The 16,012-nt window shown below is 36.9% G+C and overlaps 1 protein-coding gene across 3 annotated transcripts in view; it reads right to left on the minus strand.

Annotated features, from left to right (window-relative positions):
* LOC120539277 (histone acetyltransferase KAT5) overlaps window positions 1–14,577 on the minus strand; it is a 36,068-nt gene extending 21,491 nt beyond the window's left edge. For 2 of the 3 annotated variants that reach the window (XM_039769198.1, XM_039769196.1), the window contains exons 1-4: window positions 14,476–14,577; window positions 14,295–14,364; window positions 8,328–8,396; window positions 6,587–6,723 (exon numbers count right to left, since the gene is read on the minus strand). In XM_039769198.1, the coding sequence (XP_039625132.1) occupies window positions 6,587–6,723; window positions 8,328–8,396; window positions 14,295–14,364; window positions 14,476–14,487 (288 nt within the window). In that variant the 5' untranslated portion in view covers window positions 14,488–14,577. The remainder of the gene's footprint in view (window positions 1–6,586; window positions 6,724–8,327; window positions 8,397–14,294; window positions 14,365–14,475) is intronic. The other variant, XM_039769197.1, reaches the window with a different exon arrangement.
* Between the last annotated feature and the right edge of the window lie 1,435 nt (window positions 14,578–16,012).

Raw genomic sequence — 16,012 nt, forward strand, 5'->3', positions numbered from 1 at the left:
GTCAAGTCCAAGTCCTGACCTTAATCCAATCGAAATGATGTGGAAGGACCTGAAGTGAGCAGTTAATGTGAGGAAACCCACCAACATCCCAGAGTTGAAGCTGTTCTGTACGGAAGAATGGGCTAAAATTCCTCCAAGCTGGTGTGTAGGAATGATCAAAAGTTACCGGAAACGTTTAGTTGCAGTTATTGCTGCAAAGGGGGTTCACACCAGATACTGAAAGCAAAGGTTCACATACTTTTGCCACTCACAAATATGTAATACTATCCAACCCGCGGCGTACCATACACTGCATAATCAGGCCGGTTTTTTAATGATTTTTAAGCACAGGGAGAAAATTAACATTTGAAAAATCGGTAATGTAATAAATCAGCAAGAAAAGCAACATTGTAACAATGCACAGAATGAACCAACATACAATCGTCCGTGCTGCGCTCAGGTGCGGAGGGTGGAACGGGAGGAGAAGGACATCCATTCCGCTTCCTCCGTCATGCTAGTGTGCTGATTTCTCTTTCAGTAGGCCCTGCCTGCTCATGTGCCCACCTCCAACTCGTCACTCGAGTCGTTGTCGTCTTTGCACAGTCCAGATGCACCTGTGACTCACGTAGACTTTTCATTGCTCTGTGCGGTTTTGGCTGCCTTTCTATATATAATCCACCAAGACACCCGACCACGGTAGTAGCGAGGTTGGAGGGGAGTGTGTACAAAGTGCAGGAGCATCTAAGAAGATGCACGTTTGTCGTGGAAGCGAATTGCTGTATGGAGGGTGTAAAACAGTTTGCTTTGGTGCATGCGGTCGTGCGTCGTAACCGAAAACTCGGTTTTTAAAGACTGCTTACTTCTTTGTGTTTCAACCTCAGTTGTAAAGGATTGTTTTAAGGATCCCATGGGATACCCCTCGCAAACTGTTTTACACGCTGCATATGGCAACTCACCTCCGTGAAAAACATGCCTCTATGAACAGTCAAGGTGGCTTGGAGGACATGAGGCCTCTACGACAGATGAATATAAATGACGCTGTTCTTTCTGTGTCGTCGCGTCTCAGTTGGTGGGCGTGGCTCTGCGAGTTGTCGTCGTATCCAATGGTCTTGGAGTTGGTGGGCGTGGCTGCTCCCTGTGTGCGCCATAGGTGTCTTACTTGTCGGCGGCATAGTGAATCCACGCCCCTTCCGGAGTGCTTTCTATGGGTGTCTTGCCTTAGTGAATAATATATATAGGTTCGATCATTTTCCTTAATAAATAAATGTCCAAGTATAATATTTTTGACTCATTTGTTTAAATGGTTTCTCTTTATCTACTTTAAGGACTTGAGTGAAAATCTGACAATGTTTAAGGTCATATTTATGCAGAAATATAGAAAACTAGCAAAATACCCGCGCTTCGCAGCGGAGTAGTGTGTTAAAGAAGTTATGAAAAAGAAAAAGAAACATTTTAAAAATAATGTAACATGATTGTCAGTGTAATTGTTTTGTCACTGTTATGAGTGTTGCTATCATCAAGGATTTGATTATCATTATTTCTTTCAATCAGGTTCGTATTTGGAGGATGTGTTGTGTTCAAGTTATATTTCGTGTTTGTCAACCATTGTAAAGATAAAAGGATTTATTCATCGAAGTGTTCACTACCCAAATCGGTACTCGTGAATCTAAGATGTTTAACAGGCATTCCCGGTATTAAGTTGTGGATTTGCCTGCGAATATTTAGCGGCAGCATGTCTATGAACTTAATTTAAACTTAAGCTTTACACCTTGCTTTCCTATTGACATCATCATCAAGTCCTTCCATGAGAACCCTAAATACAAAGTGGACTGTTTCACTTATGTTAGGTAGATTGCCCAGAGGGGACTGGGCGGTCTCATGGTCTGGAATCCCTACAGATTTTATTTTTTTTCTCCAGCCGTCTGGAGTTTTTTTGTTTTTTCTGTCCACCCTGTCCATCGGACCTTACTTAATCTATGTTAATTAATGTTGACTTATTTTTATTTTTTACTGTGTCTTCTATTTTTCTATTCTCCATTTTGTAAAGCACTTTGAGCTACATTTTTTTGTATGAAAATGTGCTATATAAATAAATGTTGTTGTTGTTGATATGTCTACAAAGGCTTGTTCAGCGTCAGAGTGTTGTTCCTTTCTTACTGCATCAAAAAAAAAGCTCGTCTTCCTCTTTATCTGAGACATCACACACTGGATGCACGGGCTTACCTTTCCCAGTCCTGCAAAGTCAGTTCACGTGAACCGCTTGGAGTACATGCATCAAAGGTTCTCAGCTGTGCTTGTGCTATCTCGTGCAATCTTGCGATGTCCACGGCTTTATTTAATGTTAGCTCAGACCCAGCAATGCGTCTTCTCATTAAACTTGTATCTCACGAATATTGTATTCGTCGTAGGCATGACGAACGCCAGCGGCAGCGTGTCTATGAACTTAATTTAAACTTAATGTTAGTTAAGACCCGGCACTTAAAAGTTTCTCTCGCACTTTCGCTGAGCTTGTGCCAAACACTAGTCTATCCCTGACCATCTCATCTTCATTTGCATAAGCACAGTCCTTCACCCACGAATATTTAGCGGCAGCGTGTCTACTGGATTGCTGTCAATGTACAGCCTTATATGGGCAGGCACTCAATTACGTGGGAGGCGTGACGATGAGGGACGCAACTCCGCCTCACACGGCGACCGAGCTGCAGGCTATGGCCGTATATACGTACGTAAGCAGGTTCCAGTTATGATCGTTGCACGTAAAATTTCGAAATGAAACCTGCCTAACGTTTGTAAGTAAGCTGTAAGGAATGAGCCTACCAAATTTCAGCCTTCTACCTACACGGGAAGTTGGAGAATTAGTGATGAGTCAGTCAGTGAGGGCTTTGCCTTTTATTAGTATAGATTCTAAAGGGTTCACAAACTTTCAAGCATAACTGTAATAGACCTGATATGCACATCTGGCTTACTTGTCAGCAACATTTATAGTAGTGATTTGGGCCTCTTTGACCATAAAGCAGTACTTGTCTCTGTCTAATAAACTCTCCGTCCTCTTATCTGTAAATGTCAAATTTCTTTCAGAAATGTTAAAAATATCTGGCCCTCTATCCTTGCTGGATCCATTTCTGATCTTCTTCTGTCTTCCCTTATTCCATGCACACAAGACAGTCTTGTTGACTACTATAACTCAGCCCTTCATTCAGCACTAGACAAAACAGCTCATTTAAAATATAAGGAGGTTTTCTTTAAGCATTCACATCCATGGGACAGCTCAGAATTATGGTCTATGAAAGCAGCTAGCCAACACCTAGAGAGAATTTCACGCAAGACTGGTCTCACTGTGCACATCCAGGCTTTCCCTGATCATCAAATGGCTTACAGAAATGCACTAAATATAGCCAAGAACACGTTTTATGGTAGAATAACAGAAAGTGGCCAAGATAACCCAAGGGTTTAATTCCCTGTTGTTAATAAACTACTTCAACCTGCATCTGGACTAATTACCTCTTCTACTTAAGTCTGTGAAAAATTCATCCACTTTTTCTGTAATATAATTAAAAATCTAAATAATTCAACTAACAGAAATCCATCATCCATTTATTTCTTTCACATCTTCATTTGTTAATGACCTGCTTTGTGAAAGGAGTCTGACTACTTGTGTACAAGACCCCATCCCCACCACACTTATTAAATTCTGCCTTCATGTCATAATCCCAATGGTTACGACAATAATAAATACAACCGTTTCTTCTGTAACCCCAATGTTTAAAAAGTCTGGTTTTGATACTGACAATCTTAACAATTTCCAACCTATTTTTCACTTACCTTTTCTGTCAAAAATTCTTGGCGAGTTGCATGCTTGGCTATGACATGCTCAATTACTGAACTTCTAATAAACTGTTGGAACCCTTTCAGTTAGTTTCAGAGCACAGCACAGCTGTGAAATTGCTCCACTTCAGGTAACAAATGATTTTCTTATGGCAGCAGACTCTGGACAAACCAGCATATTAATTCCGTTAGACCTCAATGTAGTATTTAACACTGTCAAAATGGCATTCTACTGTCCTGAATGGAGAACATTCTTGTTGTTTCTGGCACTAATCACCAGAGGTTTTAAGTCCTATCTGACTGATAGGCAAGACTTTGTTAGTCTTGGCAACAGAAGATCCAGCTCAATGCCAGTCACACAAGTAGTTCCTCAGGGCTCTGTCCTCAGCCCTCTGCTGTTTTTTATCTACATGTTTTCCCCTTGGCCATATCATTTGTAGCTTTGGACTGGGTTATCATTTTCATGCAGATTATACTCAACATTGTAATGACCTCCTGAAATTAATTAGATCAGCTGACTCAATTTATTATTTTAAAAAAGAACAGTTCAGGAAGGCTTTACCTTAACCTATTCTGCAGCTTCTTTCAGTTTTCCTCTCTGTCCAGATGCTCAGGATAATTTATGTGTGTGTTGTATCACAAATTATGTGGTTTGTTGAGGCTTTTCTTCTAGTATTGAAGTTAGTATTTTTTCTGGTTTGTTGTCTTTTATTCTATATCATATTTATCTTTTTTAGTGTTCTATGTAGAAAATATTTGTATCTAATATGATCTAATATTTTACCTAAACGTAAACATAATTTATTGCAGTTTCCTGGGTAATTTCTGTAGTAAGATATTTACTATAGAATAGAAAGTGATAAATAATGCAAATGGAAGCTCTTTCAATGATTAAAAAATCAAAATAGACAAAGTAAAATGGTAAAAAACATGTACCTGCATTATAATGGTTTACATTAATATTTTCCAATGATCCCTTAATTTATACAAATTATGGTAATTATAATCGAAATCATAACACAACTCTTCCTTCCTAAAAAGAAGCACAGGTTCCAGACAAAAATATTAAAGGGCAACTCATCCCCTGTATATAATACAGTAATTTAATATGCTTAGAAAAATTACACTTGGGAAAAACTGGGCTATATTCTTAAACAATACTGAAGTTTTTAAAAGTGACAAAGACATGATGGCAAAATATGTTTAAATGTCATTTAACTATTTCCCTAAAATTAAATTCCTTAATGATGCAAACCAAACATTACCTTAAGATAGACACTGAGCTAAACACAAGTTGTATTTATTCTCTTCCAACTCAGGAAATGTTATGTGTCTTGCAATAAGCACAGCTTAGCTTTTCTGCCAAAGGTAAATACATTTATACTTGTCAAAAATGTACAGTAAACTTAAGAGTTAGGGGGGAAATATGTGCTATGGAAGACTAAAAAAACAATATTTGGATTGATTTGGCTTGTTGAGCCATTCAGGATTTAGCTTCAGTCTCTCCAGGCCTCTGTGTAGTCAGTGCATGGCCAAAGTCAGAGGCACTAATTAGGCAACAGCAGGACAGGGTGGTCTTAAGAAGTCAAAGTTTAGTCCCTCTACTCCAACCAAGTCTCAAATCTAGACCCAGAGCAAATACTCAGTAGTAAGTCTGATGTGGTTGAAAATAAGACTAATTCAGAACGGTCCTAAATATATAAATCTAATAGTTAAAATAAAATGCCTCCCGGCTAACAATATTACTGTACCAACACTGAGATTAAACTGGACTTTCTATCTGATAAGGTGACCACTTTACTACCATGCCAGCAGCAGTAACATGAGGTTTAAAGAAGGAAATATCTGTGCAAAAATGGAAAAAAAGAAAAAAATATCCACTTTGATAAGGATCCAGACACAATAAAGTCAGGTGGCAGAGACACAATCTATAACGGTTTCCTTCAGTACTGGTTGGAGACCTGGGGCCTCATTTATAAAAATTTGCATGGCTTTAATCCTGAAAATATATGAATGTCAAAAAACAGGAAAATATATATGCTGGGAGAAAAACAAAAGATTTACAAAACCTAGTGCAGACACATTTTAATGTAAAGATAAAAACTGCCTACTGATTTACTGACCAGCTCTTAGTAGATGATCGTATTTGATTAAATTTTTAGTTAGCTAATAACTCTGCTAGTCTCTGAAAAAGTATTTAATAAAACTTGTTGTAGTCAAGCAATACCTTGTTTTTACTGCCAATTCAGTCTATTGACTCAAAATACAGAATTCTATACTTCACAGCAATCCAGTACAAGTCAGACAGGAACTACACTGATTCCCCCATGTTCAATAATTTTTAAAGTAAGAAACTGATTTTTGCTATCAACTGCAGGGATTTTTGCACACTGTGCAAGAAATACAAACAAAAGTAAGCAGTAGACAGTTTGAGAAGAAATTTAGAAACTGTACATTCCTTTAGGCATTTGCTTTACTTTTCAATGGAGTTTTGAATTCATGCAAAAAGACTGATGTTTGGGCACTTTACATATATTAAATATGCTATCTTTTTCCAAAGCTTTTTAAGTTTATTTACATTACTCTGAGCTTATTATGAATATTTATTTTCACTCCACCAGACATATACAATTACTGTTAATTTTTTTTTACTGATGCACTTTTTAATTTTTGAATGGTGCATTAGGGCAATTGATATACTGAGTCCTATCACAGTTTGAACAGTAGTACCTTTTTATGCAATACCTTTATGAAGTATTTAAGTTAATTTATAAATGCTTACCACATCCCGCTCAGGAGAACTTGGCCGTGAGGTGGGAAGTCCATTCTTTGTAGGTGTTTTTGCTTCTTTTTTGGGAAACTGAAGTTTCTTCAAATCCAGCCTATCAGGTGTCACCCATTCATCCAGGCGTTTGTTAACTGATGTGTAGAAAAAAAAACATTAATCACTATACATTATAGTAGTAAATCAAACCTACCCAAAATAACGTCAAAATCTGAATTTGGTACATCAAACTTTTGTCTTGCTCTAGGTTTAGTGACAGATTGTGTTGCAGTAATTTTCACAACTTACTATCTTCTTTAAAGTCTACCTTCAATTCCTTTTATTCAATATTTTTTGCTTCAGGAACAAAATATAAGTAAGAATGTCCTTCAGATATATAGCTAACAAAGCAATGCAAATACACACCATAATCACCATTTTAATTGGCATTTTTGGGGTTTACCCATAAAAGCCGCTTCTCCCCCAAATTTTTTCCTTCACTTTCCATGGTCCCGGGTATCCCTTTGAGCGAGAACCATTCTTTTCCATATCATCTAACAACACCTTCAACCATGTCTTCTTTTGCCTCCCCTCTTGGCCTCATACTCATACCTTCTACTTCTGTCTTGGTGCATCTCTTCATCTAGTCATTATATGTCTTTCACTCCACAAGCCCAAACCACTTTAGCCTGTTTATCCTCAGTACAATCCCTATCTTCTCAATCCCAAGTCTTTTTCTTAACTCAACATTCTGCCCCCTCTCACTTGATGACACTCCACACAACCATCTGATCATTCTCTATATTTTCCAGTCTTACTTCAGGTTCTACTTTTACCGGCCAAATCAAAGCTAAAGCTACATCTATATTATACCTAATAGTGAGTTCATTAATAAACGCATAAATAACCAAAAATCCTGGAAAGGCAAAAATAAAGTTATGATGACATTGATAATGATAAAGATCTTAAATATGAAAACAAAAAACTGATTTAACCACATGTAGCATACATAAATGATTCTTACAATTCAATAAATATTTAATAAACCCAATTTTGTATTTTTATGATAGGCAGTAGGTTGGAGTCCAATTAAAAGCAGAACTAGATTAAGATGAAATGGAAAAAGACAGACCTAAAGCAACATCAAGAAAAAGTAAAGCAGTGCAAGCAGATACTCATCTCATATACATTACTCCACATATGTGTGTGGAAAGGTAGCAGAGTTTGTCAAGTACATCATCTTTTACGTCTTTCAGTTAAGAAAATAAAACCAATGAAACAACAGTCTACATTTTTACAGAGTATTTGGTTGCATCAACTCATGTCTTACATAAAACACAAGGAACCAACAGTTGAGACTTACAGAAATGTATTTCTGTATTATTTACAGAGAAAAAAAAAATGGTGGTCCTTTTTTTAGCGTAGACCGCAAACTTCCAAATTCATCCATGATTTTGTGCAACAAAAGCTTGTTTCATCAGAGTCACCTGCTATATATACAATATGCAACAAGATACTGTACAAGCATAAATAAAATGTGTCTGCACAATAATTCAGCTAACTAAAGGAATGTGAATCATGCTAGTGAAACTCTATGTAAAAGATTTTGATGTGCAAATAAAATGTGAACTACATGAAATTTAATAAGAAATCACTTTGGTACATGAAAAACAGTTACAGTGAAAACTGAAAAGGCTCACAGATGAAAAATAATAAACTAGAGGTTAAAAAAAAAAAACCAAAATGCTTCCATACTTACAATCAATATAGTGAACATAATAAAGCTTTCTTCCAGTCACTTCTTTCACACTGAGGATTTCTGCTAACGCTATAGAGAGAATCAATAAAAGAAAAAGATTAAAGCAGCTTATAAGTATAGATCTTTAGCAAATGCTTTATTATACTTGTCTCCAACTGCCTTAATATAAAATAATTAAGTTTTATTAAAGTAGCATTTTAAAACAACAGAAATAAAAATCTATTTTTTGCAAAGTGCTTTCAGCACAAAGATAGTGTGAGCACAGTACACTGTATTCATAGTAACTAACCTCCACCATTTACAGTTTGCAAAAGGGCCCAGAAGTATAAACTGAGCTCACTGTGATTCTTTCAGTTACTTCTGTACTAACCAGTCCTTTGGAAAGTAGAAAATAATATTCAATTCTACCACATTCCAGAATAGCCATACACAAATTCCTATGAGTTATAAAATAATAATAATAATGCATCTCAAAAAAACATCAATAATTAATATGAAACATTATATAATGAAACATTTAGCTGTTGTGCTGGTCAAAGAAATCTTCAACACACATGAAAATAGGAGAGGGAGTTTGCTGTCAAAGTCAACATATATTCGAATATACAAAATAATTGTCTAAATGCGTTTTCCCCCTTTTTTCTACATCATTCTTGGCAGCTATTCATAGGGGTTGCTTTGTAAAAATTAACATATCTGAATTAACTGACAAGTTATTCCTACAAAGTGTAAAAGCAAACCGGGTATCATGATATTGAGTGATCATGGACCTGTATATTCAGAATTACATTCTTATTCCATAAGTAAATAAAGACTTTGTAAGAAAACTTTAATTCTGTTGATAGCAAATAATTTAAAAAGAAGTGGTTATAAGTGATCTATGACTTTGTTTGCACAGGTTTTACAGCTAGAACAACACTGTAATACGACATTCGTGAAAAACTACTCTGATCAAAGTGTGCCATACATTTTCGTACATAATCTAAAATATGATTTATTTTTGCAGGAGTTCTGTTTATGAGCTTTTACATTTGATAATTATATCTGCCACCTGTAGCAGTACTGCTATGAAATAAAGATAGTGTTTATCACTGAGAAAGCACAACACATTCTTTGGCTTGTGCAAACAAAACCTGTAAATACTCAGCTTCTTGCTCAAAAAAAGTTTGAAATGAATTTACCTGATGTGAAATTAACTTCTAAAGTACAAAATTTTATTTTTTTCTTAATTGAGCAAAACCTCTTACAATTAGGATATTTATTTACACATATCTTCCCTTTTTCCATAATAGTAAAAGTTCCAAAAATCATAATAAGCTAGAAACATAGTTTCCAAATGCACAGATCACACTGCTTAATTCAGAAACAGTTTTAAATTAAACAGACTCTTGCAATGTGAATAAAAACCTTTTAAACATTTAGCCAGTTTGATGAAGAAAACAATTTAGGAAATAAATTTAAAAATAGCACCTAAGCCATTGCTACAGATTACAGTAGAGCATAGACAAGAAATTTGAAATCAACTATGCACAACTGAAGTACATCGATTATTATGACAAAGCGAACTATGAAGGACTAAGCTAATAAGGGCTGTGGAACCTTTCCTCACCAATACTCCTTATTTCATGTGTCTACCTAAAGTGAGAATAGGGTTTCCCCCTATATCGCTAAAGATATGCAGGTTAGGTGACCTGGTGAATCCAAATTAGTGTAAAAGAGAATAAGAATGAGTGTATGTGTGAGTGGGAATAAAATGGCAACTTATCTAAATCCTGAGAATACTCTTGCCTTAAGTCAGTCTGTGCCAGAGCACATTAAGCTTGGGAGAAATTAACTGTTTTCACAAAATTCAAATTCCTATTAGTTAGCCAGCAATGGTTGTGTTTATTCCACTTCTCTACTTTCACTTCCATTAATCAATTTTTAGAAATATAAGTATTGTTGAAGAGGACTATATAAACAAAGGCATCAAAGCTGAACCAAGGTTAGAATTTTTTTGTGGTAGAATTACTTTTATAATTACCACAGCAAGTCTGTTAACTTTCTTATGGCAGGATGCTAAAAGTTTCTTTATAATTAATAATTAATTAACATTAACTTGCTTGTTTTCAACAGATGCAAGTATATGGTAATATTGAATCACCAAGACAAATAGCTGTCACCTTAAAAAAATAACCATATTTGATCTACATTTAGCTAACAGTCATTTGTCTTTGCATCCTTTTCAAAAATTTTTCCTGTTGTATCCAATTTATTGAGGTCTTGCCATGGAATGTGTGGACATATAACCATTAAAATTAAACTTCATGTTATTTGTCACAAAAAATGTTTTTAATCGCATTGCAGGAGAATTAAGTTCTACACAGTGACCAGCTGGTGTCACTGCATAGTCATGTTCAATTGAGAAGGGACCTGCGGTGCAATTTTCCATCAGCGTAGACTCAAAACACATTTACTCAGAGATAAGCGTATTCTTTTTCAAAAGCTGATTCCCATGTCTGTATGACACCAAAGTAATTCCAGCTAAAATGTCACTGCATCAGTCTTTAGACAACCTTTATGTATTTATCAGAGTTAAGGTTTCAGCTACAAATACAAGGGGCTGCAATGAAATATAAAAAAAATTGATCCTTTATCTCTTAATTGTTTGAATCCATTTTCGTTACTATGTGCTCATCAAAGGGAAAGCTGCTGAAACTCAGGGAAGGATCTTTTTGTTTAGAATTTGAACACAGAGAGGAACATAATAGCTCCTTTTCCTTTGACATTGTACTCAGAAGATAGTACATGCATCGGCAACACCTCCTAGAAGAAAAACTTGTCTTGAAAGAGAGATAATTACGTTTTCACTGTGTGGTTAGGTCTCATTATATTATGAATGAAGCCCACAGTGTTTTCAATTCATATCAATATGCCTAAGGCTGTTAGCACATTACTTGACTTCTAGTTGGAAGGGATGTCAAACTTGATGATTGCATTGTTGATCTTGTTGCCAAAGAATGTCATCTTACTTGAGTAGAAATCATATCGGTTGGCAATTTATGCAACTCCATGACTTTCTAGCACAGCATTGCAAGCACGCTCCTTTTTATGTCAGCCAACGCAACCAAAAAGCTGGTGCTGAACAGATGCTTTCTCTAGGTAAATTGAGATCTGCCACAACCTCAGCCCTTTTGCCAATCAGCCGATGTACATAAAACAAGACATCAGGTAGACAAGCCTCTACTCTGTGTGTGAGGTTCAAAACACCCACATTCTCTTTTCTTGTACTGTAGTGGCATTAAATGCATTTTACTTCCAGCTGAGTGCTCACAGGTTCTCAACTCATATAAACACAGAGCATATCCTACAACTTAACAGACTTGGTCACAGAGAGTTAATTGACTTTGGGCTGAGACGTTAGTGATGTCAGAGTATGCAACTTGTGGTCACGGAAGTGTGCTACGACTGTCTGTGACTCTTCAAGATTTGTAAGTCTACCACTGAAAATTTCTAGAAAAACTGTGCAAATTGGCACTTTCTTAAGTATACATATTTAATATACAAGAGGAAACATAACCTCATCTTATACAATGCAGCACTCCAGGAGTTTCATTTATAAACTCTGAATGGATTTGACCATAAAAATAAGCATACACCTCTAACAAATCTGATTTATAAAAACTATTTCCCTTTATAAATCACAATCAACCTGAAATGCGCATATGTGAATGTGCCTCATCTTGCTGCCGCATTGAAACAACCACACATGGAGCATGCTAATCAACTTCGTACATTCGTGCAATTATGATGCTGCAGAACCTCATTGGCTGGTGGAGCAGCCTCCCTCCTGACACATCAAGACCCTGCCACCTGCATTCACAAGTATCGGGCTGTGCTCCACAGCAGAGCATCACAGCGCCTCTGAAGATCAGAAAACAGCATACAGTGAAAGTGTCTGTGCGGGTATTTGCAAGTAAGAACATAAATATTAGATATAATACAAATAAAATGTTATAGATTTCACCATTGGTTTTCCTTTATCACAGCTGCTGGAGAATTTATTTAAAGTTATGCCCAGAGTTTGCTGTTTACTTGGCATAGTGGCAGGCTTGGCGCCATCAGAGTTCATCTTGGAGTTGTGTCGAGTGGGATGCATGTGACTCTTACTGGTACAGTATTACCACAATACCTGACTTTACTGTGACAAGACTTTGCATATATCTGTAATTATCTCAAGTTCTCTGTTCATTTTGTGAACTCCAAAGAGAGTCCAGGCTTTAGATTTACATTGTAGTGGCACCACAGAAATCTGAAATCAGTCATGCTCTCATATTGCATGTGGTCGGTCAGAAAATTGTGTCCGTATTCAGCAACCATGCAGGGACATTACTGAAGCAGCTTAAGTAAATGTATGTGCTATGCATTCTAATTACAATCAATAAATACCTGGTTGCATGCACTCATATTTAACTATCTATAGTAATTAAGTTCACATAGTATGCTTTATGCGAGGTTGCACACAATAACATTTAATTGATTGGGATGCCAGCATTTTTTTTATTTAAATATCTTTCTTTTTTTTTAAATTAGCCTGCTAATTCACAAACTGACTTTTTTCCCCACCCCTAATAAATTCTGACTTTTGCCTAGCATAGCAGCTAATTTTATAACTATTACCCCGGGTGAGCACTACTGCTCAACAAGACAAAAGCAAAACAGTGATCAGATTGATTAACAAGATTAAGGTGGTACACATTAATACACTGGCTTATGTACAGGGGGAACTGAATATACAGCACCGAATATACCATCCTGTATACCAGAAGACCATAAAATAAATTCAAGGATATCTCGTCAAATACTTAGCTTACTATTTCATACAGGTAACAAAGCTACAAAAATAACATTGCTGATACAATGTTGTCTAACCCTGTGTCGTCTGGGATTTATTAAAAAAAAAATTCTATTACTAATCTAAAAAAACTTTCGTGGCTTTGCACAGGGCTACATCAGTAACCTCCTCCATCACTATGCTCTTGTTTGTCTGGCAGTCTCATACTGCCCCAAACTAACCTTCGCTCTGTGGGTGACAGGGCCTTCAGCTCCACTGCACCCAGACCTTGGGACGACCTCCCTAAATTAATGAGATCAGCGGACTTCATTCATTCATTAAAAAAAAAAAAAAAACACCTCATTTTTTCAGGAAGGCATTTAACATTCTTTGACATTCTAACTGTTGTTTCAGTTTTCCTTCTTTGTTGAGATGCTCAGTATGATTTGCGTTTGTATCACAAATTATGTAATTAGTTCAGGGTTTTCTTGTAATAAATATTTGTATTAATGTATTTTATTCTGGTTCACAGACTCTTAATCTAATTCAAAGCTTTGTGTATACTGTATTTAACTTTATTTAGTGCTTTATGTGTTTGTGAATTGTATTAAATGTTGTAAATGCCTAAAATTCTCTGAAGTGCTGAGAACAGAAGGAATGTAATATATAAATATACTACTAACATTAACTGAAATGAATTTCCATTAAGGCACAAAGCGCTCATAAAACATCCCCTCTACTTAACATCCTGGCGTGATGTTTAGTAATTCTAAGTACTGCTAAAATGTTGTTGCTTTCCTTTTTTAAGGGTAAACTTCACTTTATCATTTGATTACATTACTACTTAATTTAAGACACTATTTTTCGACTACTGAAATGCAACAACTTACTTATTTGCTCTTCTACAATTTGACATACATACACTTATGTCATTTAACAAAACTAACTTTACATACTTATACTATGTGCTGTACAAGACTTCAGCTTATATTATGACTGTTTTGAATTAGTTCATCCTTTTCTGTGCATGTCCGCACCATCTAACGGACTCTCAAGAGTTTTCATCTCACAGTGACTCTTTCGCCACCATGCGGCAGCACTACGCTACTCCTAACTACCAGCCACAAGGTGGGTTTTTTATTTCCCATACTCACGCCACTCGTCTTCATTTTCCTGATTCTTTCTGAGCACCGGGAGCCGACAACCCTCGCCTATTTCCACCTGCTGAAACAACAATAATCTTGGTTTATGAAAAACGACGACGGCGATGTATTCCAAATGCCGTTTTTGACTATAACAAGCATTACATATTACAACACGATTATGAAAACTCACCGACTCCGCCATATTTCCTTCTTCATTCACAACAACAATCCGACGGACAAGAAGAAGCTGAGGCAGCCGCGTCGCGCCTGTTAAAAAATGTTTTCGTATTAATATACTTTATATTTCCATTTTCCCAAATCAGACAAAGATACAATTTTTTTGGCGAAAGGTCTGAATTTCGTCTATTGTTTATTATATTTTTTTTTTCTATTTTTTTTCTGGCATAAATATAGTCTAATGCAGAAAGACCCAACAGTTTCCAAGGTGTTACGCGCAATGCATTGTGTTGTTTTCTGAGCTCGAAGCAGTCAACGGTTAGAAGAATCAAAAGGGTGAATTCATTATACAGGGTGAGCCAAAATGAAGCATCGTATTTCTTAAGGTCATTGCGCGAGGTACAGGCAGTCGAGTGGGTTTGGGGGGTCCTTTGATCGGCGACCCCTTTAAGCTTTAAGTCGGCAACACGCTTGGTTCGGTGGGCACCGTGCTTTAGCTGTTGAAGCGTTCATCAAAAACAACGAAACGCGTCTTTCGAACGCACTTCAGCATTACTCATAACGGTGACATTCCAAGTCGAAAAGCAATTATTCAATGGGCGGCTAAATTTAGACAGATGGGTACAACACTGATGAGAAAATCTCCAGGCCGTCCTCGGACTGTACGAACGCCTGAAAACATCCAAGCTGTAAGGGCATTAATTTTGCGAGCTCCTAGTGGTTCAGCGCGCAAACATGCTTCTACTTTAGGCATTTCCAACACGTGTTTGAGGATGTTTTTCATGAGGACCTTAATTTTCATCCATACAAAATAATGGTAGTGCAGGAACTAATAGACTCGTAGAGAGTTGTGTGCGAAAGTTCTGCAAACCGTTCATTGAGATGCCATCGTAATATATGTACCGACGCGGCACGTTGCTATTTGAATGGTTGGGTAAATAAGTAAAACTTTAGCTGTTGAACTAAAACCGACCCTCGTGAACTTCATCAGAGACCCCTACACAGTGAGCGTGTTATAGTTTGGTGCGCCGTTACAGAATTTGGTATTGTATGCCCTTATGTGGGGGGCCTACTTTACATTGAAATGCTAGAGAACTTTTTGTGGCCCCAACTGGAAGAAATGGATGTGGTAGATGCTTGGTTTCCGCAGGAAGCAGCAACAGCTCATATGGTGCGGAGATCCATGCAAGTTTTGCAGGAGATATTTCCGCGGAAGCTGATCTCCCTGCTCGGCGATGTCGGGTGGCTTTCATGTTCGCCTGATCTCGCTCCATGCGATTTTTTTCCCGTGGGGCTTTGTGAAGTGGAAGGTATACACAGCGACCTAAAAACCTTGAAGCCCTCAAAGGACGCTATTCCCCATGAAAATGGCCGAGCGAGTCATGCGAGCGTTCAGAAGTCGTCTCGAAGTGTGTATCGCTAATGATGGCCACCACCTTGAAGACATCATTTTTAAATATATTTTGTATACCCTTACTTGTGATTTTTTTTTTGGTAGAATAAACGTTTGAAATGTGATACTTCTTTTTGGCTCACCCTGTAGAATGTTG

This window comes from Polypterus senegalus, chromosome 11 (assembly GCF_016835505.1).
Source record: "Polypterus senegalus isolate Bchr_013 chromosome 11, ASM1683550v1, whole genome shotgun sequence".
In the NCBI taxonomy this organism is placed as follows: domain Eukaryota; kingdom Metazoa; phylum Chordata; class Cladistia; order Polypteriformes; family Polypteridae; genus Polypterus; species Polypterus senegalus.